Source organism: Colius striatus, unplaced genomic scaffold (assembly GCF_028858725.1).
Source record: "Colius striatus isolate bColStr4 unplaced genomic scaffold, bColStr4.1.hap1 scaffold_161, whole genome shotgun sequence".
NCBI lineage: Eukaryota > Metazoa > Chordata > Aves > Coliiformes > Coliidae > Colius > Colius striatus.
The window spans coordinates 1-23,042 of NW_026908451.1; the positions used below are offsets into that span (position 1 = coordinate 1).

General features: G+C 65.4%; 1 protein-coding gene across 1 annotated transcript; it reads left to right on the forward strand.

Annotated features, from left to right (window-relative positions):
• Nucleotides 1-100: 100 nt before the first annotated feature.
• On the forward strand, nt 101-21,788 carry LOC133629110 (serine/threonine-protein kinase LMTK3-like; the record flags this gene model as incomplete). The annotated part of the gene is given in 18 exon segments (XM_062019777.1): nt 101-234; nt 350-506; nt 2,838-2,908; nt 3,024-3,130; nt 4,568-4,610; nt 4,613-4,657; nt 5,726-5,874; nt 7,235-7,319; nt 8,451-8,572; nt 9,836-9,985; nt 12,344-12,371; nt 12,373-12,772; nt 13,221-14,394; nt 14,469-14,907; nt 18,715-18,798; nt 20,465-20,628; nt 20,630-20,804; nt 21,687-21,788. Coding segments are annotated over 18 exon segments (3,629 nt in total), but the record flags the coding sequence as incomplete, so codon positions are not given.
• Nucleotides 21,789-23,042: the final 1,254 nt, after the last annotated feature.

Consider the following 23,042-nt stretch of genomic DNA (forward strand, 5'->3'; position numbering starts at 1 on the left):
TCCAAACCCCCTCCCCAGCCTTTACCCCCCCCAAATTGAACCCCTAATACTAACCCCCCCCCTTTTCCCTCTCCCCCCTGTCCCCCTCCCCCCCCCTCAGGAAGCCCCCCCCCAGGCAGGGGGTCTCTGCCCCCCCCTTATGCCGTGGTGCTGGTCTCATGCTCGGGGCTGGTGGCCTTCATCCTCCTCCTCCTCACCTGCCTCTGCTGCAAACGGGGTGACGTTGGCTTCAAGGTCAGTGACCCCCCACCCTCCTCCAAACCCCCCCCCCCAAAAATGCCTGTGGGAGAAGGGGGAGGGGGAAAAATCACTCCTGAGCCTTCCCCCCCTTTTCTTTTGGGGTCCCCAGGAGTTTGAGAACCCCGAGGGGGAGGAAGATTCGGGTGACTTCACCCCCCCAGCCGAGGAGACGTCGTCGTCCCCGTCGCTGCCCGACGTCTACGTCCTGCCCCTGGCTGAGGTGGGGGGTGGGCCTGGCCCCCCACCCCCCCCTGCTGGTGAGAGGGGTGGGGGACACCCTGGGGGAGGTGGGGAGAGCTCGATGGGGTCTTTAAGGGGGGTTGAGGGGGGTTCTAGGTCAGCCAAAAGGGGTTTGGAAGGGTTTAAAGGTGGTTCTAGGTGACCCAAGGGGGGTTGGGAGGGTTTAAAGGGGGTTCTAGGTGACCCAAGGGGGGTTGGGAGGGTTTTAAAGAGGGTTCTAGGTGACCCAAGGGGGGTTGGGAGGGTTTAAAGAGGGTTCTAGGTGACCCAAGGGGGGTTGGGAGGGTTTAAAGGGGGTTCTAGGTGACCCAAGGGGTGGGGGTGGGGGTTTCTGGGTCACCCAGGGGGTGTTTGAGGGGGGTCTAAGTCATCCAAAGGGGATTTGGGAGGGTCTAGAGTGGGGACACCCTGGGGAAGGTGGGGAGAGCTCGATGGGGTCTTTAAGGGGGGGTTGAGGGGGGTTCTAGGTCAGCCAAAAGGGGTTTGGAAGGGTTTAAAGGTGGTTCTAGGTGACCCAAGGGGGGTTGGAGGGTTTAAAGAGGGTTCTAGGTGACCCAAGGGGGGGTTGGGAGGGTTTAAAGGGTGTTCTAGGTGACCCAAGGGGGGTTGGGAGGGTTTAAAGGGGATTCTAGGTGACCCAAGGGGGGTTGGGAGGGTTTAAAGAGGGTTCTAGGTGACCCAAGGGGGGTTGGGAGGGTTTAAAGGGGGTTCTAGGTGACCCAAGGGGGGTTGGGAGGGTTTAAAGGGTGTTCTAGGTGACCCAAGGGGGGTTGGGAGGGTTTAAAGAGGGTTCTAGGTGACCCAAGGGGTGGGGGTGGGGGTTTCTGGGTCACCCAGGGGGTGTTTGAGGGGGGGTCTAAGTCATCCAAAGGGGATTTGGGAGGGTCTAGAGGAGGGACACCCTGGGGGAGGTGGGGAGAGCTCGATGGGGTCTTCAAAGGGGGGTTGAGGGGGGTTCTAGGTCAGCCAAAAGGGGTTTGGGAAGGTTTAAAGGGGGTTCTAGGTCACCCAAGGGTGATCTGGGAGAGTCTAAAGGGGGTTCTAGTTCATCCAAGGGTGGTCTGGGAGGGTCTAAGGGGGTTCTAGACATCCAAGGGGTGTTTTGGGGGGTTCTGGGGCATCCAAGGGTGGTCTGGGAGGGTCTAAAGGGGGTTCTAGGTGACCCAAGGGTGATCTGGGAGGCTCTAAAGGGGGTTCTAGTTCATCCAAGGGTGGTCTGGGAGGATCTAAAGGGGGTTCTAGGTCATCCAAGGGGTGTTTTGGAGGGTTCTGGGCCATCCAAGGGTGGTCTGGGAGGGTCTAAAGGGGGTTCTAGGTTACCCAAGGGGTGTTTGAGGGGGTTCTAGGTCACCCAAAGGATGTTTGAGGGGTTCCTAGGTCACCCAAAGAGTGTCTGGGAGGGTCTAAAGAGGGTTCTAGATCACTTAAGGGGTGTTTTGGGGGGTCTAAGGGAGGTTCTAGGTTACCCAAGGGGATCTAAAGGGGGGCTCTGGGTCACCCATTGTGTTGGGGGGCACCTCTGAGTGCCAAGTGTCACCCCACAAGTACAAGGGGGAGGGAGCTGAGGGGGGTTCTAGGTCACCCAAAGGGTGTTTTGGGGGCTCTCAGGGTGGTCCCAGGTCCCCCAACACCACGATGGGACTCTGGGGGGGGTCTTTGGGAGTTGGGGTTCCAGGGGCACCCACCAGCACCCTGGCACTGGGAGGTGAGGAGGCAGAGTTTGGGGGGGAGTCTTTGCACCCCCCAACCCCCCCTTTTGCACCCCAAAATCCCCCTCTGCACCCCAAAATCCCCCCTTTGCACCCTGGGAGGGGATTGGGCTGAGTTGGGGGGGATTGGGGCAGATTTTTGGGGGTGTGGGGGGGGAATCCTTTACACCCCAACCCCTCCTGTCACCCCTAAACCCCCTTCCTCCCCAAATCCCCCCTTTTGCACCCCAAATCCCCCCCTTTTGCACCCCAAAACCTCCCCCTGCACCCCAAAATCCCCCCTTTGCACCCTGGGAGGGGATTGGGCTGAATTGGGGGGGGATTGGGGCAGATTTTTGGGGGTGTGGGGGGGGATCCTTTACACCCCAACCCCTCCTGTCACCCCTAAACCCCCTTCCTCCCCAAATCCCCCCTTTTGCACCCCAAATCCCCCCCTTTTGCACCCCAAAACCCTCCCCTGCACCCCAAATCCTGCCCTTTGCACCCTGGGAGGGGATTGGGCTGAGTTGGGGGGGATTGGGGCAGATTTTTGGGGGTGTGGGGGGGAATCCTTTACACCCCAACCCCTCCTGTCACCCCTAAACCCCTTCCCTCCCCAAATCCCCCCCTTTTGCACCCCAAAACCCTCCCCCTCAACCCCAGCCCCAGCGACCCCCCCAGGGCTGAGCCGCCAGCACCTGAGTTACCTCCAGGAGATCGGCACCGGTTGGTTTGGGAAGGTGAGGAGGGGGCTTGGGGGGGGGTTTTGAGGGGGGAAAAGGGGGGTTGAATGTGGGGGGAAGGGTCTCCTCTGAACCCCCAAACCCCCTTCTCTTTGCCCCCCCCCTTCCCCAGGTGATTTTGGGGGAGCTGAGGGGGGGGCCAGTGGTGGTGAAGGAGCTTCGTGCTGGGGCCACGGCCATGGAACAAAGACGCTTCTTGGCTGAAGCTCAACCCTACCGGTATGGGGGGGCCCCCCAAAACCTAAAGGACCCCCCCCCTAAATCCTTGGGACACTTCCAGACCCCTCTAACCCCCCCCCAAACCCTCAGCATCCCCCCCAAATCCCTGGGACCCCCCCAACCCCCCTCCTGATGCTCTGATCTCCCAGCTGGGGTTGGGGGACACAAGGTGGGGGGGGGGGGGAGGGATTTGGGGGGGTCTCATGGGGTTGAGGGGGAGCACCCAGAGGTCTGGGGGGGCACCCAAGGACTGGGAGGGGTCTACAGGGTGGTCCCAGGTTTCATTGTGTGTGTGGGGGGGGGTCCCAGGGGTTTGGGAGAGTCCCATGGGGTTGGGGGGAGCACTAAGGGTTTGGGGGGCACCTCCTGGGGTTTGGGGGTCCCATGGGGTTGGGGGTGCATCCATGGGTTGGGGGGTCTATGGGGTGGTCCCAAGGGGTCTGGGGGGGCACCCAGGGGTTGGGGGGTCTATGGGGTGGTCCCAACGGGTCTGGGGGGGCAGCCATGGGTTGGGGGGTCTATGGGGTGGTCTCAAGGGGTCTGGGGGGGCACCCAGGGGTTGGGGGGTCTATGGGGTGGTCCCAAGGGGTCTGGGGGTGCACCCAGGGGTTGGGGGGTCTATGGGGTGGTCCCAAGGGGTCTGGGGGTACACCCATGGGTTGGGGGGTCTATGGGGTGGTCCCCAGGGGTCTGGGGGTGCACCCATGGGTTGGGGGGTCTATGGGGTGGTCCCAAGGGGTCTGGGGGTGCACCCATGGGTTGGGGGGGGTCTATGGGGTGCTCCCAGGGAGTTTGGTGGGGGGGGTCTCAGGGGTTTGGGGGTCCCATTGGGTTTGGGGGGTCACCCAGGGGTCTGGGTGGGGGTTTAGGGGTCTGGGGGGACTCCCAGGGATTGGGGGGGTCTACGAGGTGGTCCCAGGGGCTGGGGGGGAACCCCAGGGGGTCCTGAGGGGGGGTCTCAAGTTAAAATCGAGGGTGGGGGGGAGTTGCAGGAGTTTGGGGTCTCTGGGGAGGTCCCAGGGGGCCTGGGGGTGCTCCCAGGGATTTTGGGGGGGGGGTCCCAGGGATCTGGAGGGGGGGTCTGGGGGGGGTGGTCCCATGATGCTGGGGGGAGGGGTCCTAAGGGTCAGGGGTGGTCCTTAGTGGGGGGGTCCAAGAGGTCTGGGGGGGTCTGAGGGGGCACCCAGAGGTCTGGGGGGGTCTGAGAGGGCACCCAGAGGTCTGGGGGGGTCTGAGAGGGCACCCAGAGGTCTGGGGGGGTCTGGGGGAGCACCCAGAGGTCTGGGGGGGTCTGAGAGGGCACCCAGAGGTCTGGGGGTGTCTGAGGGGGCACCCAGAGGTCTGGGGGGGTCTGGGGGGGTCTGAGGGGGCACCCACAGTTGGGGGGGGGTCCCATGGGTGGGGGGCTGATGAGATTTCCCCCCCCACCCCCCGCAGGAGGCTCCAGCACCCCAACGTGCTGCGGTGCCTGGGGCTGTGCTGTGCCCAGAGCGCCCGGCGCTGCTGGTGATGGAGTACTGCCAGCTGGTGAGGGGCATGGGGGGCACTGGGGGGCACTGGGAGGCACTGGGAGGGGAAGAAGGGGGGTGGGGGACATGGGGGGGCACTGGGGGTGAGAGCCATGGGGGGCACAGGGGGGCACAAGGGGCTTGGGAGGGAAAGAAGGGGGTGAGGGGCATGAGGGGGCACAGGGGGCATGGGGAATGGGGGGCACTGGGGGGCACTGGGGGCACTGGGGGGGAAGAAGGGGGTGGGGGGCATGAGGGGGCACAGGGGGAGTTGGGGTGAGGGGTATGGGGGGCACTGGGGGGCACTGGGAGGCACTGGGAGGGACGAAGGGGGGTGGGGGCATGAGGGGGCACAGGGGGCATTGGGAATGGGGGGAACTGGGGGCACTGGGAGGCACTGGGAGGGGAAGAAGGGGAGTGGGGGGCACTAGGGGCACAGGGGGAGTTGGGGGTGAGGGGCATGGGGGGCACTGGGGGGAAGAAGGGAGGTGGGGGACATGGGGGGGCATTGGGGGTGAAGGGTATGAGGGGGCACAGGGGGGACAAGGGCGCACGGGGGGGATGGAGGGCACAGGGGGACATGGGGGGCACAGGGGGCATGGAGGGGCACATGGGGGGGCACAGGGGAGGATGGGGGGGCACATGAGGGGCACAGGGGAGGATGGGGGTCCATGAGGGGGCACAGGGGGGGCATGAGGGGGACAAGGGGGCACAGGGGAGGATGAGGGGGCACATGAGGGGGCACAGGGGAGGATGGGGGTGCATGGGGGGCACAGGGGGGGCATGAGGGGGACAAGGGGGCACAGGGGAGGATGAGGGGGCACATGAGGGGCACAGGGGAGGATGGGGGTGCATGGGGGGCACAGGGGGGGCATGAGGGGGACAAGGGGGCACGGGAGAGGTTGGGGGGCACAGGGGGGGTACAGGGGAGGATGGGGGCACATGAGGGGGCACAGGGGGGGCATGAGGGGGACAAGGGGGCACAGGGGAGGTTGGGGGTGCATGGGGGGGTACAGGGGGGCATGGGGGGGCACAGAGGGCATGTGTGTGTCCCCCTCAATCCTCCCCCCGTCCCCCCCTTTCCCAGGGGGACCTGAAGCGCTACCTGAGGGCTCAGAGGGGGGCAGGGGGGGGCACCCCCCAGCTGCCCCCCCGGGACGTGGCGACGCTGCAGCGTTTGGCGCTGGAGGTGACGCGGGGGCTGCGGCACCTGCACCGGCACGGCCACGTGCACAGGTACCCCCGGGCACCCCCAAACCGCTGGGGGCACCCCCAAATCACTCAGGGCACCCCCAAACCACTGGGGACACCCCCAAAGCCTGGGGACACCCCCAAACCACTGAGGGCACCCCCAAAGCCTGGGGACACCCCCCCCAAGCACCCAGGGCACCCCCAAAGCCTGGGGGACACCTCCCAAGCACTCAGAGCACCCCCAAACCACTGGGGACACCCCCAAAGCCTGGGGACACCCCCCCAACCACTGAGGGCACCCCCAAAGCCTGGGGACACCCCCAACTGCTCAGAGAACCCCCAAACTACTGAGGGCACCCCCAACTGCTCAGGGCACCCCCAAAGCCTGGGGACACCCCCAAACCACTGGGGATACCCCCAAGCCACCCAGGACACCCCCAAACCACTCAGGGCACCCCCAAAGCCTGGGGACACCCCCAAATCACTGAGGGCACCCCCAAACCACTGGGGACACCCCCAAAGCCACTCAGGGCACCCCCAAACCACTCAGGGCACCCCCAAACCACTGGGGACACCCCCCCAAGCACTCAGGGCACCCCCAAATCACTGAGGGCACCCCCAAACCACTGGGGACACCCCCAAAGCCTGGGGACACCCCCCAAGCACTCAGGGCACTCCCAAACCACTGAGGGCACCCCCAAACTACTCAGGGCACCCCCAAACCACTCAGGGCATCCCCAAAGCCTGGGGACACCCCCAAACCACTCAGGGCACCCCCAAACCACTGGGGACACCCCCAAAGCCTGGGGACACCCCCAAACCACTGAGGGCACCCCCAAACCACTCAGGGCATCCCCAAAGCCTGGGGACACCTCCCCAAGCACTCAGGGCACCCCCAAACCACTGGGGACACCCCCAAAGCCTGGGGACACCCCCAAACCACTCAGGGCACCCCCAAAGCCTGGGGACCCCCCCTCAACCCCTGGGGATCCCCCAGAGTCCACAGGTACCCCCCAATTCCTGGGGGCCCCCCCAAACCCTGGGGACCCCCCCCAATCCCTGGAAACCCCCCCAAATTCTGCCTGGGGGAGGGGAGATCCCCAAATACCATGATGTTCCCTGTGATGAGGGGGTCCCCAATACTGAGAAGGGGGAGGGGGGCTGAGTTTAGGGGGGTCCCCAAATGCTGGAGGGGTCTCTGTGAGGGGGGGGGAGGGGTCCCCTTGGATGGGGGACCCCCAAATGCTGAGGGAAGGGACCCTGAGGTGGGTGCTGGAGGGGTCTCTGTAGGGGAAGGGGGGGGGTCCAGAGCAAGGGGGGGTCCCCAAGTGTCAAAGGGGGATCCTGGGGGGGGGGTTCCCCAAGGATTGGGGTACCCTCAAACTTGGGGTGTCATCCCCCCCAGTGACATGGCCCTGAGGAACTGTCTCCTGACCTCGGAGCTCACGGTGCGGGTGGGCGACTACGGGCTGGCCCACGGCAACTACAGGGTGAGGGGGAGGGGCAGGGGGAGGGGGGAGGCACGAGGGGGGTGGGGGGAGGGGGACATGGGGGGAGATGGGGTGGGGGAGGGACATGGGAGGGCTGGAGGGGGGATAAATAGCACCCAGGAGTGGGGGAGGGGGATGTGGGGGGCTGGGGAGGGGGTAAATAGCACCCAGGGGTGGGGGAGGGGACATGGGGGGAGATGGGGTGGGGGAGGGGGACATGGGGGGGCTGGAGGGGGGATAAATAGCATCCAGGAGTGGGGGAGGGGGATGTGGGGGGCTGGGGAGGGGGGTAAATAGCACCCAGGGGTGGGGGAGGGGACATGGGGGGAGATGGGGTGGGGGAGGGGGACATGGGGGGGCTGGAGGGGGATAAATAGCATCCAGGAGTGGGGGAGGGGGATGTGGGGGGCTGGGGAGGGGGTAAATAGCACCCAGGGGTGGGGGAGGGGGACATGGGGGGGAGATGGGGTGAGGGGGGGACATTGGGGGGTAAATAGCACCCAGGGGTGGGGGAGGGGACATGGGGGGAGATGGGGTGTGGGGGGGACATTGGGGGGGTAAATAGCACCCAGGGGTGGGGGAGGGGGGCGTGGGTGGAGATGGGGTGAGGGGGGGACATGGGGGGGCTGGAGAGGGGGTAAATAGCACCCAGGGGTGGGGGAGGGGGGACAGGGATGGGGAGACACAGGGTGGGGGGAAGGGGAGGGTAAGAGGGCACAGAGGGGGGGTTGGGGGGGACAGGGAGGACTGGGATGGGGAGAGATGGGGAGGGGGGACTGGGGTGGGAGTGAAGGGGGACACAGGGACAAAGGGTGGGGGGTTTGGGGGGGGACACACAGGGGGGACTGGGATGGGGAACCTGGGGGGGGGGGGGGAGGAACACACAAGAAGGGGTGGATTTGGGGGTGAGGGGGAACAGAGGGGTGGGATTTGGGGGTGGGGACACCCCAGTTGGGGACAGGGACCCCCCCCCATCCAGACTGGGGTGACAGACTCCCCCCCATAGAGACATAGGGACAGAGATCCCCCCCCTCCCCCTACCTCCAGGAGCAATTGGGGCTGTGGAGTGACACCCCCCAACTCCCTCAATCCCCCCCCAACCCCCCCAACCCCCCTGTTTTCACCCCCCAGGAGGATTACTACGTGACCCCCCAGGGTCTGTGGGTGCCCCTGCGCTGGGTGGCCCCTGAGCTGGTGGCTGAGAGCGGGGGGACCTTGGCCATCGGGGAGCAGAGCAAGGAGAGCAACGTCTGGTGAGGGGGGGACATGTGGGGGGCACTGGGGGGGGACACTGAGGGGTGTGGGGAGGGGTGATGAGGTCACTTGGGGACATTGGGGGGGGGGAGGATCGTTGGAGAATGTTGGGGTCATGGGGGGGATGTTGAGGGGTCACTTAGGGTCATGGGGGACTTTGGGGGGGTCATGGGGGACATTGAGGGGTCACTGGGGGGACATTGGGGTCACTTGGGGACACTGAGGTCACTTGGGGTCATGGGGGGACATTGAGGGGTCACTTGGGGGGGTCACTGGGAGGATATTGGGGTCACTTGGGGTCATGGGGGGATGTTGAGGGGTCACTGGGGGGATGTTGAGGGGTCATGGGGGGACATTGGGGGGACATTGAGGTCACTTGGGGTCACTGGGAGGATATTGGGGTCACTTGGGGTCATGGGGGGATGTCGAGGGGTCACTCGGGGGATGTTGAGGGGTCACTGGGGGGACATTGGGGGGACATTGAGGTCACCTGGGGTCACTGGGAGGATATTGGGGTCAATTGGGGTCATGGGGGGACATTGAGGGGTCATTGGGGGGACATTGGGGGGACATTGAGGTCACTTGGGGGTCACTGGGAGGATATTGGGGTCACTTGGGGTCATGGGGGGATGTTGAGGGGTCACTGGGGGGATGTTGAGGGGTCACTGGGGGGACATTGGGGTCACTTGGGGTCATGGGGGGACATTGAGGTCACTTGGGGTCACTGGGAGGATATTGGGGTCACTTGGGGTCATGGGGGGGACATTGAGGGGTCACTGGGGGGACATTGGGGGGACATTGGGGTCACTTGGGGTCATGGGGGGGACATTGAGGGTTCCCATGTCTCCCCCTGTCCCCATGTGCCTGGGGGGCTGTCCCCATGTCCCCCCTGTCCCCATGTCCCCCCCCATCCCCATGTCCCCCCCTTGCCCCTCTGTGCCCTGGGGGGTGTCCCTGTGTCCCCCATCCCCATGCCCCCCTCGTCCCCATGTCTCCCCCATCCCCCTGTCCCACCCTGTCCCCAAGTGCCCCTGGGGGATGTCCCCATGTCCCCTCTGTCCCCAAGTGCCCCTGGGGGGTGTCCCCATGTCCCCCCCATCCCCATGTCCCCCCCTACCCCTGTGCCCTGGGGGGTGTCCCCATGTCCCCCCCCTGTCCCCCCCCCGATGTCCCCATGTCCCCCCTGTCCCCCCCCCCGCCCCCGTGTCCCCCCGGGCTGACACTGGGGTGTGTTTTTGGGGGCGGGGGGGGTGTCGCGGCAGGTCTCTGGGGGTGACGCTGTGGGAAGTGCTGGAGTTGGGGCTCCAGCCCTACGGGCACCTCTCGGACCAGCAGCTCCTGACGCTGCTGCGGCGCCGGCGGCCGCTGGCCCCGGGACGGCCCCGCCTGAGCCTGCCCCGGGCTGACGCCTGGTGAGGGCGGGAGGGGAGGGGACCCCCCAAAACCCAGCCCTGGCCCCTCCCTGCGCCCTGGCACCAGCCCCCGGGGTGGCCCTGGGCTCCAATCAGGGGGTGTCAGGGGGTCCCCATCCCCTCTGGGGGCTCTAAATTGGGGGGCTCCCATCCCTGGGGTGTCCCTGGGCTCCCTCACCATGGGGGGCTCCAATCAGGGGGTGTCAGGGTGTCCCCATCCCCTCTGTGAGCTCTAAATTGGGGGGAGCCCATCCCTGGGGTGTCCCTGGGCTCCCTCATCATGGGGGGCTCCAATCAGGGGGTGTCAGGGGGTCCCCATCCCCTCTGGGATCCCTAAGTTGGGGGAGGGGGTCCCATCCCTTCTGTGAGCCTGGTGAGTGCAGGAGGGGAGGGAGGAGGGGAGGGAGGAGGGGAGGGGACCCCCCAAAACCCAGCCCCCAGCCCCTCCCTGCACCCTGACACCAGCCTCCGGGGTGGCCCTGGGCTCCCCCATCCTGGGGGGCTCCAATCAGGGGGTGTCAGGGGGTCCCCATCCCCTCTGGGGACTCTCAATTGGGGGGAGGGTCCCATCCCACAGTCCCAGGGGGTCCCTAATCTTGGGGGGTCCCCATCCCCTCTGTGCTCCCCAAATGGGGGGGAGTCCCAGCCCCAGGGGGTCCCTAATCTTGGGGTGTCCCCATCCCCTCTGTGAGCTCTAAATTGGGGGAGGGGAGTCCCATCCCACAGTCCCAGGGGGTCCCTAATCTTGGGGTGTCCCCATCCCCTCTAGGGGCTCTAAATTGGGGGAGGGGTCCCATCCCTGGGGTGTCCCTGGGCTCCCTCATCATGGGGGGCTGCAATCAGGGGGTGTCAGGGGGTTCCCATCCCCTCTGGGAGCTCTAAATTGGGGGGAGCCCATCCCTGGGGTGTCCCTGGGCTCCCTCACCATGGGGGGCTCCAATCAGGGGGTGTCAGGGGGTCCCCATCCCCTCTGGGAGCCTTAAATTGGGGGAGGGGGGTCCCATCACACAGCCCCAGGGGGTCCCTAATCTTGGGGTGTCCCCATCCCCTCTGGGGGCTCTAAATCAGGGGGGGTCCCATCCCTGGGGTGTCCCTGGGCTCCCCCATCATGGGGGGCTCCAATCAGGGGGTGTCAGGGGGTCCCCATCCCCAGATTTAGGGGGTTCCAGTCCTTGGGGGGAGAGGTTCCTGTCCCCTCAATCCCAGGGGGTGTCCCCTAATCTGGGGGGGGTTCCCTAATCCCAGAGGGTGTCCCCCAATCCCAGGGTGTCCCCGAATCCCAGGGAGTGTCCCCCAATCCCAGGGGATGTTTCCTAATCTGGGGGGGTTCCCTAATCCCAAGGGGTGTCCCCCAATTCCAGGGTGTGTCCCCCCAATCCCAGGGTGTCCCCCAATCCCAGGGGATGTCCCCTCCCCCCTAGACCCCCCCAATTGCAGGGTGTCCCCTCAATCCCAGGGGGTGTCCCCTAATCTGGGGGGGGGTTCCCTAATCCCAGAGGGTGTCCCCCAATCCCAGGGGATGTCTCCTAATCTGGGGGGGGTTCCCTAATCCCAGAGGGTGTCCCCCAATCCCAGGGGATGTCTCCTAATCTGGGGGGTGTCCCCCAATCCCAGGGTGTCCCCCAATCCCAAGGGGTGTCCCCCATTCCCAGAGGGTGTCCCCTCCCCCCCTACACTCCCCCAGTTCCAGGGTGTCTCCCAATCCCAGAGGGTGTCCCCCAATCCCAGGGAGTGTCCCCCAATCCCAGGGGATGTCTCCTAATCTGGGGGGGTTCCCTAATCCCAGAGGGTGTCCCCCAATCCCAGGGTGTCCCCCAATCCCAGGGTGTCCCCCATTCCCAGAGGGTGTCCCCTCCCCCCTACACCCCCAATCCCAGGGTGTCCCCCAATCCCAGGGGATGTCTCCTAATCTGGGGGTGTCCCCCAATTCTGGGGGATACTTCTCAATCCTAGGGGGTACCCCCTAATCCCAGAGGCATCCCCTAGTCCCAGGGTGTCCCCCAATCCCGGGGGATACCTCTCAATCCTGGGGAGTGCCTCCTAATCTGGGGGGTGTCCCCCAATCCCAGGGTGTTCCCCAATCCCAGGGGGTGTCCCCAAATCCCAGAGGGTACCTCTCAATCCTGGGGGGTGCCCCCTAATCCCAGGGGGTGTCCTCCAATCCCGGGGTGTCCCCCCCCAATCCCAGAGGATGTCCCCTAATCTGGGGGGTGTCTCCCAATCCCGGGGTGTCCCCCAATCCTGGGGGGTATCTCTCAATCCTGGGGAGTGCCCCCTAATCCCAGGGGGTGTCCCCTAATCCCGGGGTGTCCCCCTCCCCCTTACACCCCTCAATTTCGGGGTCTCCCCCCCCCCCAGGTTCGAGGTGCTTCAATCCTGCTGGCGCCCCCCCCCCCCAGCGCCCTACCCTGGACCAGCTCCACCATCGCCTCTGCTCCCTTTTGGGGGGTCCCACGGGGGGATCCCCGACTCCAACCCCCCCTCCACGACCATCCTCACCTCCCCCTCCCTCTTCCTCCCCTTCCCCCTCCCCTTTCCCCCTCCTCGACTCCTTCCCGGGGCCGGATTCGGACGCGGTGCTGAGGGTGACCCAGAGCAGCCGCGGCCGTTTGGCTTTGGAATGTCTTTGGGGACGTGGCCGGGGGGGTTCGGGGGGGTCTCGACATCCTCCCCCCAACCTTTTCCCTTCGTGTTTGGGGGCTGTGGGGACCCCCGGGGTGCTGCCGGTGCTGGGAGCCCGGAGCCCCTCGGGCACCAGCGAGTATTTCATCCGGCTGGAGGAGCACGGCGAGGGGGGAGGGGGGAGCTGCGACCCCCCCCCGAGGCATCAGCGAGGAGGGGGGAATCCTTTTTGGGGAGGGGGAGTCCAGGAGACGGCGCTGGTGGGGGTCGGGAGCCCCCCCGGGGGGTCGGTGGCTTGTCCCTTGTGTCACGAGGGGAGGGGGGAGGATGGGGGGGGGGGGGGGAGGGACCAACTCGGCTCTTTGTGCCCAGAGGGGGTCGTGGGGGGAGGGTCCCGAGGCCACCGAGGTCACCACGGGGGGCACCAGAGTGGGGAGGGGGTGGGGGGCTGAGGGGACCCCAAGGGGGGTGGGGGGAGAGGGGGGGAGGGGGCTGGTGATGGCACGAGGGGGGAGGGGGGGAGGGGCACCAGGGACCCCCCCGGGGTTGGGGGTGGTCAAGTGGGGACAGGAGAAGCCACCAGTGAGCACAGAGGTGGCACCTGGGGGACCAGGGACCCCCCTGGAGCTGGAGGTGGTCAAGTGGGGACAAGAGGGGCCACCAGTGACACCAGAGAGGCCACCAGTGACCACCCAAGAGGCATCTGGGACCCCCCTGGAGCTAGAGGTGGCCTCATGGGGACAGGAGAAGCCACCAGAGAAGCCACCAGTGACCACCCAAGTGGCATCTGGGACCCCCCTGGAGCTGGAGGTGGACAAGTGGGGACAAGAGGAGCCACCAGTGACACCAGAGAGGCCACCAGTGACCACCCAAGAGGCATCTGGGACCCCCCTGGAGCTGGAGGTGGTCAAGTGGGGACAGGAGAAGCCACCAGAGAGACCACCAGTGACCACCCAAGTGGCATCTGGGACCCCCCTGGAGCTAGAGGTGGCCTCATGGGGACAGGAGAAGCCACCAGAGAAGCCACCAGTGACCACCCAAGTGGCATCTGGGACCCCCCTGGAGCTGGAGGTGGACAAGTGGGGACAAGAGGAGCCACCAGTGACACCAGAGAGGCCACCAGTGACCACCCAAGAGGCATCTGGGACCCCCCTGGAGCTGGAGGTGGTCAAGTGGGGACAGGAGAAGCCACCAGAGAGACCACCAGTGACCACCCAAGTGGCATCTGGGACCCCCCTGGAGCTGGAGGTGGCCTCATGGGGACAGGAGAAGCCACCAGAGAGACCACCAGTGACCACCCAAGTGGCATCTGGGACACCCCTGGAGCTGGAGGTGGTCAAGTGGGGACAAGAGGGGCCACCAGTGACACCAGAGAGGCCACCAGTGACCACCCAAGAGGCATCTGGGACCCCCCTGGAGCTAGAGGTGGCCTCATGGGGACAGGAGAAGCCACCAGAGAAGCCACCAGTGACCATCCAAGTGGCATCTGGGACCCCCCTGGAGCTGGAGGTGGTCAAGTGGGGACAAGAGGAGCCAACAGTGACACCAGAGAGACCACTGGTGGCACATGGGATGTCCCCTTTGGCACTGGAGATGGTCACATGGGGACAGGAGATGCCACCAGTGACACCAGAGAAGCCACCAGTGACCATCCAAGAGGCATCTGGGACTCCCCTGGAGCTGGAGGTGGTCAAGTGGGGACAAGAGGAGCCACCAGTGACACCAGAGAGGCCACCAGTGAGCACTCAGGTGGCAGCTGGGACCTCCCTGGAGCTGGAGGTGGTCAAGTGGGGACAGGAGAAGCCACCAGTGATGGGAGAGGTGGCACCTGGGGCACCACAGATGCCACCTGGACCACCAGAGACATCCCTTTGGCCATCTCAGATGCCACCTGGGCCACCAGAGATGTCCCCAACCCCAGGGGAGATGCCACCTGGACCACCACAGACATGCCCTTGGACAACACAGATGCCACCTGGACCACCAGAGATGCCACCTGGGCCACCAGAGATGCCACCTGGGCCACCAGAGATGGCCCCAACCCCATGGGAGATGCCACCTGGGCCACCAGAAATGAGCCCAGCCCCATGGGAGATGCCACCTGCACCACCAGAGACAACCTTTTGGCCACCACAGATGCCACCTGGACCACCAGAGATGGCCCCAACACCATGGGAGATGCCACCTGGGCCACCAGAAATGAGCCCAGCCCCATGGGAGATGCCACCTGGGCCACCAGAGACGTCCCCTTGGCCACCAGTGACACTGCTGGGGCCACCAGAACCATCTATGGGGGGAGGGTTTCTCCTGGGGGGTCCTCAGGGGTCCCCCCCTCCGGGTGCCCCTGTCCCCATGGCCAAGGGGGGGCAGCTGGTGGCCCCTGTGGTGGCTGCAGAAGCCCCCAGGGGCACAAAGAGGGGGGCAGGAGGGGACCCCCAAAAGTGTCCCAATGGGTGTCTGGGGGTGTCCCCAAAGGGTCTCGAGGGGTCCCCAAGGAGAGAACCCCAAGAGATGGCACCAGAGGGATCCCCAAAGGGTCACCCCCAAGAGATGTCCCCAAAGGGGTCCCCAGAGAAGGGTCCCAAGGGGTCCCCAAGGAGGGAACCCCAAGAGATGGCACCAAGGAGCCCCCCAAAGGGGTCCCCACAGGGTCACCCCCAAGAGATGTCCCCAAAGGGGTCCCCAGAGAAGGGTCCCAAGGGGTCCCCAAGGAGGGAACCCCAAGAGATGGCACCAAGGAGCCCCCCAAAGGGGTCCCTGAAAGGGTCCCCACAGAGTCACCCCCCCGGGGTACCCCCAGAGGGGTCCCCAAGGAGAGAACCCCAAGAGATACCCCCAGGGAACCCCCCCAGGAAGCCCCCAGAGGGGTCCCTGAGGAGGGAACCCCAAGAGATGGCACCAAGGAGCCCCCCAAAGGTGCCCCCAGAAGGGTCCCCACAGGGTCATCCCCAAGAGTTGTCCCTAAAGGGGTCCCCAGAGAAGGGTCTCGAGGGGTCCCCAAGGAGGGAACCCCAAGGGATGGCACCAAGGAGCCCCCCAAAAGGGTCCCCACAGGGTCACCCCCAAGAGATGCCCCTGGGGAATCCCCCCAAGATGCCCTCAGAGGGGTCCCCACAAGGTCCCCCTTTAGAGATGTCCCCAAAGGGGTCCCCAGAGAAGGGTCTCGAGGGGTCCCAGTGGAGAGAACCCCAAGAGGTGGCACCAGAGGGGTCCCCACAGGGTCACCCCCAAGAGATGGCACCAGGGAACCCCCTAAAAGGGTCCCCACAGGGTCACCCCCAAGAGATGTCCCTAAAGGGATCCCCAGAGAAGGGTCTCGAGGGGTCCCCAAGGAGGGAACCCCAAGAGATGGCACCAGGGAACCCCCCAAAGGGGTCCCCAGAGGGTCACCCCCAAGAGATGTTCCCGGGGAACCCCCCCAAGATGCCCTCAGAGGGGTCCCCACAAGGTCCCCCTTTAGAGATGTCCCCAAAGGGGTCCCCAGAGAAGGGTCTCGAGGGGTCCCAGTGGAGAGAACCCCAAGAGATGGCACCAGAGGGGTCCCCACAGGGTCACCCCCAAGAGATGTCCCCAAAGGGGTCCCCAGAGAAGGGTCCCAAGGGGTCCCCAAGGAGGGAACCCCAAGGGATGGCACCAAGGAGCCCCCCAAAGGGGTCCCCAGAGGGTCACCCCCAAGAGATGGCACCAGGGAACCCCCCAAAAGGGTCCCCACAGGGTCACCCTTTAGAGATGTCCCCAAAGGGGTCCCCAGAGAAGGGTCCCAATGGGTCCCCGAGGAGGGAACCCCAAGAGGTGGCAACAGGGAACCCCCCAAAGGGGTCTTCACAGAGTCACCCCCAAGAGATGTCCCCAAATGGGTCCCCAGAGAAGGGTCCCAATGGGTCCCCGAGGAGGGAACCCCAAGGGATGGCACCAGGGAACCCCCCAAAGATGCCCTCAGAGGGGTCCCCGAGGAGGGAACCCCAAGAGATGGTACCAAGGAGCCCCCCAAAGGGGTCTTCACAGGGTCACCCCCAAGAGATGGCACCAGGGAACCCCCCAAAGGGGTCTTCACAGGGTCACCCCCAAGAGATGCCCCCAGAGGGGTCCCTGGGGAAGGATCTCGAGGGGTCCCAGTGGAGAGAACCCCAAGGGATGGCACCAGAGGGGTCCCCAGAGAAGGGTCTCGAGGGGTCTCCAAGGAGGGAACCCCAAGAGATGGCACCAGGGAACCCCCCAAAGGGGTCCCCACAGGGTCACCCCCAAGAGATGTTCCTGGGGAACCCCCCCAAGATCCCCCCACAGGGGTCCCCAAGGAGAGACCCCCAAGAGATGCCCCCAGAGGGGTCCCTGGGGAAGGATCTCGAGGGGTCCCAGTGGACAGAACCCCAAGGGATGGCACCAGAGGGGTCCCCAGAGAAGGGTCTCGAGGGGTCTCCAAGGAGGGAACCCCAAGAGATGGCATCAAGGAGCCCCCCAAAGGGGTCCCCACAGGGTCACCCCCAAGAGATGGCACCAAGGAGCCCCCCAAAGGGGTCCCCAGAGGGGTCCCCGAGGACAGAACCCCAAGAGATGCCCCCAAAAGGGTCCCCAGAGGGTCACCCCCAAGAGATGGCACCAGGGAGCCCCCCAAAGAGGTCCCCAGAGGGGTCCCCACAGGGTCACCCCCAAGAGATGGCATCGGGGAACCCCCACAAGATGCCCCCAGAGGGGTCCCCGAGGAGAGAACCCCAAGAGATGGCACCAAGGAGCCCCCCAAAGGGGTCCCCAAAAAGGTCTTCACAGAGTCACCCCCAAGAAGTGGCACCAGGGAACCCCCCAGAGGGGTCTTTGAGGAGAGAACCCCAAGAAATGGCACCAAGGAGCCCCCCAAAGGGGTCCCCAGAGGGGTCCCCGAGGACAGAACCCCAAGAGATGCCCCCAAAAGGGTCCCCAGAGAGTCACCCCCAAGAGATGGCACCAGGGAGCCCCCCAAAAGGGTCCCCACAGGGTCACCCCCAAGAGATGCCCCCGGGGAACCCCCTCAAGATGCCCCCAGAGGGGTCCCCAAGGAGGGGTCCCCAAAAGCCACCATCCAGGAGACCCCAAGAGACCCCCCCAAAGGGCTCCCCGAGGAGGGGACCCCGAAAATCGTCCCCAAGGAGCCACGAGACGCCCCCAAAAGGGTCCCCAAAGGGGTCTCCGAGGAGGAGACCCCCAGAGGGGTCCCCCAAGAGAAGGGGACCCCAAAAGAGCCCCCCCGAGGAGCCCCCCCAAAAGCATCGAGAGATGTCACCGAGGAGACCCCAAGAGACCCCCCCAAAGGGCTCCCCGAGGAGGGGACCCCAAAAACCGCCCCTGAGACCCCAAGAGACCCCCCCAAAAGGATCCCCAAAGGGGTCTCCGAGGAGGGGACCCCAAGAGACGTCCCCGAGGAGACCCCCCAGGGCTTCCCCGAGGAGGGGACCCCAAAAACCAGCCTCGAGACCCCCCGAGACGCCCCCAAAAGGGTCCCCTCGGAAGCCCCGGGAGCCCCCCCCCAAGGGGTCCCCCAAAAGGCGCCCCCAGGAGACGTCCCCGAGGAGACCCCCGAGGAGGGGACCCCAAAAGCCACCCCCCAGGAGCCCCCCCGATGCGTCCCCCAGGGGGGAACCGCCCCCCCAAACCCCCCCCCGGGACCCCCAAGAGCCGCTTCAGCCCTTCCCCCCCCCCCCCGGAGCCATCCCCAAGCTCCGTCCCCCCGGGGGGGTTTTTGGGGGGCCCTTTGGGGGTCCCTTTGGGCCAGTGGCCAGGGGGTGGTGGCCACCGAGCCCAGAGCTTCCCCCACCCCCCCTCGACGAGGGGAGGGGGCGTCAGCGAAGGGTTAAAGGGGGGAGGGGGAGGAGGAGGAGGGGTGGGGGGGGAGGGGTCGGGGGTGCTCCCGGTGGGTCGTGGGGGTGGGGGAGGGGCCGTGGCTACCGATTTGGGGGGGCCGGTAGCCCAAGTGAGTCAGGAGAGGCTGCGGGAGCCCCTGCGGGAGGTTCGAGGGAGCCACGAGGTGCTGCGACCCCGGGGGGGCGCGGGGGGGGGAGGGGACGGGGACGGGGACGGGGAGGGGCGAAGGGAGGCGGGGGAGGGGCCAAAGGGGGGGGAGGGGGAGGGAAAAGGAGGAGGAGGAGGAGGAGAAGGAACCGCCGGGCACGAGCCCCCCCGGGACCCCCCCGCGGGACCCCCCAACAGCGACAACATCAGAGGTGGGGGGAGGGGTAAAAGGGGGGGTGGGGGGGGGAAGGGGGGGATTTGGGGGTAAAAGGGGGGGATTTGGGGGTGAAAGGGGGGATTTGGGGTCAAAAAGGGGGATTTGGGGGAGCAAAAGGGGGGACCTGGGGTCAAAAAGGGGTGATTTGGGGTAAAAAAGGGGGGATTTGGGGTTAAAAGGGGGGATTTGGGGTCAAAAAGGGGGAATTTGGGGTCAAGAAGGGGGGATTTGGTATAAAAAGGGGGATTTGGGGTTAAAGGGGGGGGATTTGGGGTAAAAAAGGGGGATTTGGGGGTCAAAAAGGGGGATGTGGGGGAGCAAAAGGGGGGACCTGGGGTCAAAAAGGGGGGATTTGGGGTTAAAAAGAGGGGATTTGGGTCACAAAGGAAGGGTTTGGGGTTAAAAGGGAGGATTTAGGGTAAAAAAGGGGGGATTTGGGGTCAAAAAGGGGGATTTGGGGGAAAAAAGGCAGGATTTGGGGTTAAAAGGGGGGATTTGGGGTTAAAAGGGGGGGACTTGGGGGTCAAAAAGGGGGAATTTGGGGTCAAGAAGGGGGGATTTGGTATAAAAAGGGGGATTTGGGGTTAAAAGGGGGCGATTTGGGGTAAAAAAGGGGGATTTGGGGGTCAAAAAGGGGGATGTGGGGGAGCAAAAGGGGGGACCTGGGGTCAAAAAGGGGGGATTTGGGGTTAAAAGGGGGGATTTGGGTCACAAAGGAAGGGTTTGGGGTTAAAAGGGAGGATTTAGGGTAAAAAAGGGGGGATTTGGGGTCAAAAAGGGGGATTTGGGGGGAAAAAGGGGGATTTGGGGGAAAAAAGGGGGATTTGGGTTAAAAAAAGGGGGATTTGGGGGAGAAAAAGGGGGGATTTGGTATAAAAAGGGGGGATTTGGTGTTAAAAAGGGGGGATTTAGGTCACAAAGGAAGGGTTTGGGGTTAAAAGGGAGGATTTAGGCTAAAAAAGGGGATTTGGGGGGCAAAAAGGGGGGATTTGGAGGGCAAAGTGGTGGGTTGGGGGTGAAAGGGGGGATTTTGGGGTGAAAGGGGGGATTTGGTATAAAAAGGGGGATTTGGAGTTAAAAGGGGGGATTTGGGGTAAAAAAGGGGGGATTTGGGGGAGTGTTTCCCACTTTTGACTCTTTGCTGTGTTCTCTCTGCTCCCTCCCCCAACCATGACCCCTCTGTGACCCCTCCCTGACCTTTGACCCCTCTTCAATACCTCTGACCCCTCCCTGGCCCCTGACCTCTCTCTGACCTTTTGTGACCCCTTTCTGACCCCTCAATGACCCCTCTCTGACCTTCCTGACCCCTTCTTGACCTTTCTGACCCCTCAATGACCCCTCTGACCCCTTCCTGACCCCTCCCTGACCCCTCTGACCCCTGACCCCTCCTTGACCCCTCTCTGACCTTTTGTGACCCCTCAATGACCCTTCTGACCCTTAATGACCCCTCTGACCCCTCCCTGACCCATGACCCCTCCATGACCCCTCCATGACCTTTCTGACCCCTCCCTGACCCCTCCCTGACCCCTCCATGACCCCTCTGATCCCTGACCTCTGTCTGACCCCTCCATGACCCCTCTCTGACCCCTCTCTGACCCCTCCATGACCCCTCTGATCCCTGACCCCTCCCTGCCCCCTCCCTTCCCCCTGTCCCCCCCCAGCCCTGGCCTCGCGCCTGTCCCTGCCGCTGCCGCCATTGTCCCTGGGTCCCCTCCCCCCTCTGTGGCCTCCCCCGGCCTCGGGGCCGCCCCCCCCCCACCCTCCCCCGGCGGCGCCACGAGGCCGAAGAGGAGGAGGAGGAGGAGGACGAGGCCGGGCCCGGGGGGGGCTCCCGGGGCCGCGGTGCCCGTGGTGGTGACGCGCGGCGACGGGCGCGGCCTCCGCGGCCTCCTCAAGGCCCCGCGCCCGGAAGTGACGTCATCGGCGGCGGCGCCGCCCGCGAGCCGGAAGCGCAAGGCCGTGTCCTTCTTTGATGACGTCACGGTGCATCTGTTCGATCAGGTGACGCCGCCGGTGGGGGCGGGGAGGGCGCTGATTGGATGGTTTGGGGGAGGGGAGGGAAGGGCGCTGATTGGTGGGTTATAGGGAGAGGGAAAGGCCGTGATTGGCGGGCTGGAGACGCAGGAGAAGGGCTCTGATTGGCTGGTGTGGGGAGGGAGAGGAGGGTGGCCATTGGTGGGGCTGGAGGAGGGGGAAGGGCGCTGATTGGTGGGTTTGGGGAGGGAGAAGGAAGGGATGTGATTGGTGGGTTTGGGGGGGAGGAGAAGGGCGCTGATTGGATGGTTTGGGGGAGGGGAAAGGCCGTGATTGGTGGGCTGGAGAGGCAGGAGAAGGGCTCTGATTGGTTGGCTGGGGATGGAAGGAAGGGCGCTGATTGGCTGGTTCAGGAGGGGAGGGAAGGGCGCTGATTGGTTGGAGTGGTGAGGGAGCAGGGAGATGATTGGTTGGCTAGGGAAGGGGGAGGGTGCTGATTGGTTGGTGTGGGGAGGACATGGGAAGGGACGTGATTGGTGGGCTGGAGAGGCAGGATGAAGGGTGCTGATTGGTTGGCTGGGGAAGGAGGGAAGGGCGCTGATTGGCTGGTTCAGGAGGGGAGGGAAAGGACATGATTGGTGGATGGGGGGGAAGGAGGAGGGCACTGATTGGTTGGTTTAGGGGGCAGGGAAAGGCCGTGATTGGTGGGTTTTGGAGGCAGGAGAAGGGCTCTGATTGGCTGGTTTGGAGAGGGCGAGGAGGGCAGCCATTGGTGGGGCTGGAGGAGGGGGAAGGCTGTGATTGGTCGGTTTGAGGTGGGAGGAGGAAGAAGGGACACGATTGGTGGGTTTAGGGCCGGGGGAGGGCGCTGATTGGGTGCCAGGAGGCTGAGGCCACGCCCCCCCACAGGAGACACCGACCAATGAGCTGAGCGGACACGGCGGGAGGCGCGAGGACAACGGCGCCGGGGCGCCCTCTGGGGGGACTGGGTGGGTCACGAGGGGTCCCTGACCCATGGGAGAGGGTCCTGGGGGGCTCTTGGGGGGTCGCTGACCCATAAGAGGGGTCCTGGGGGGGGCTTGGGGGGCTTCTGACCCATGGGAGAGGGTCCTGGGTCATTGGAGGGGTCCTGGACTCATGGGGGGGGGTCCTGGGGGGCTCTTGGGGGGTCTGTGACCCATGGGAGAGGGTCTTGGGTCATTGGAGGGGGTCCTGGACCCATGGGGGGGGTCCTGGGGGGGGTCTTGGGGGTCTCTGACCCATGGGAGAGGGTCTTGGGTCATTGGAGGGGGTCTTGGACCCATGGGGGGGGTCCTGGGGGGCTCTTGGGGGTCTCTGACCCATGGGAGAGGGTCCTGGGTCGTTGGAGGGGGTCCTGGGGGTCCCTGATGCAAGATGGGGGGGTCCTGATCTCTGAGGGGGTCCTGGGGGGTCCTTGACCCATTGGAGAGGAGCCTGGGGGGGGTGTTTGAGTGTCCTGACCCATGGGGGGGTCCTGGGGGGGTCTTGGGGGGGTCTCTGACCCATGGGAGAGGGTCTTGGGTCATTGGAGGGGGTTCTGGACCCATGGGGGGGTCCTGGGGGGGTCTTGGGGGGTCTGTGACCCATGGGAGAGGGTCCTGGGTCATTGGAGGGGGTCCTGGACCCATGGGAGGGGTCCTGGGGGTCCCTGATGCAAGATGAGGGGGGTCCTGATCTATGAGGGGGTCCTGGGGGGTCCTTGACCCATTGGGGGGGAGCCTGGGGGGGGATTTTGGGGGTCCTGACCCACTGGGGGGGATCCTGGGGGGGTCTTTGGCGGTCCTGACCCACTGGGGGGGAGCCTGGGGGGGTCTTCAGGGGTCCTGACCCATTGAGGGGGGGATCCTGGGGGGGTCTTTGGGGGGTCCTGACCCATTGGGGGGAAGCCTGGGGGGGTCTTTGTGGGTCTTGACCCATTGGGGGGGTCTTTGGGGGTCTTGACCCAGTAGAGGGGAGCTTGGGGGGATCCTGGGGGGTCCTGACCCATTGGGGGGGAGCCTGGGGGGGGGGCTTTGGGGGTCCTGACCCATTGGGGGGGAGCCTGGGGGGGGGCTTTGGGGGTCCTGACCCATTGGGGGGGAGCTTGGGGGGGTCTTTGGGGGTCTTGACCCATTGGGGGGGTCTTTGGGGGTCTTGACCCAGTAGAGGGGAGCTTGGGGGGGTCTTTGGGGGGTCCTGACCCACTGGGGGGCAGCCTGGGGGGGTTTTTGGGGGTCCTGACCCATTGGGGGGGGTCTTTGGGGG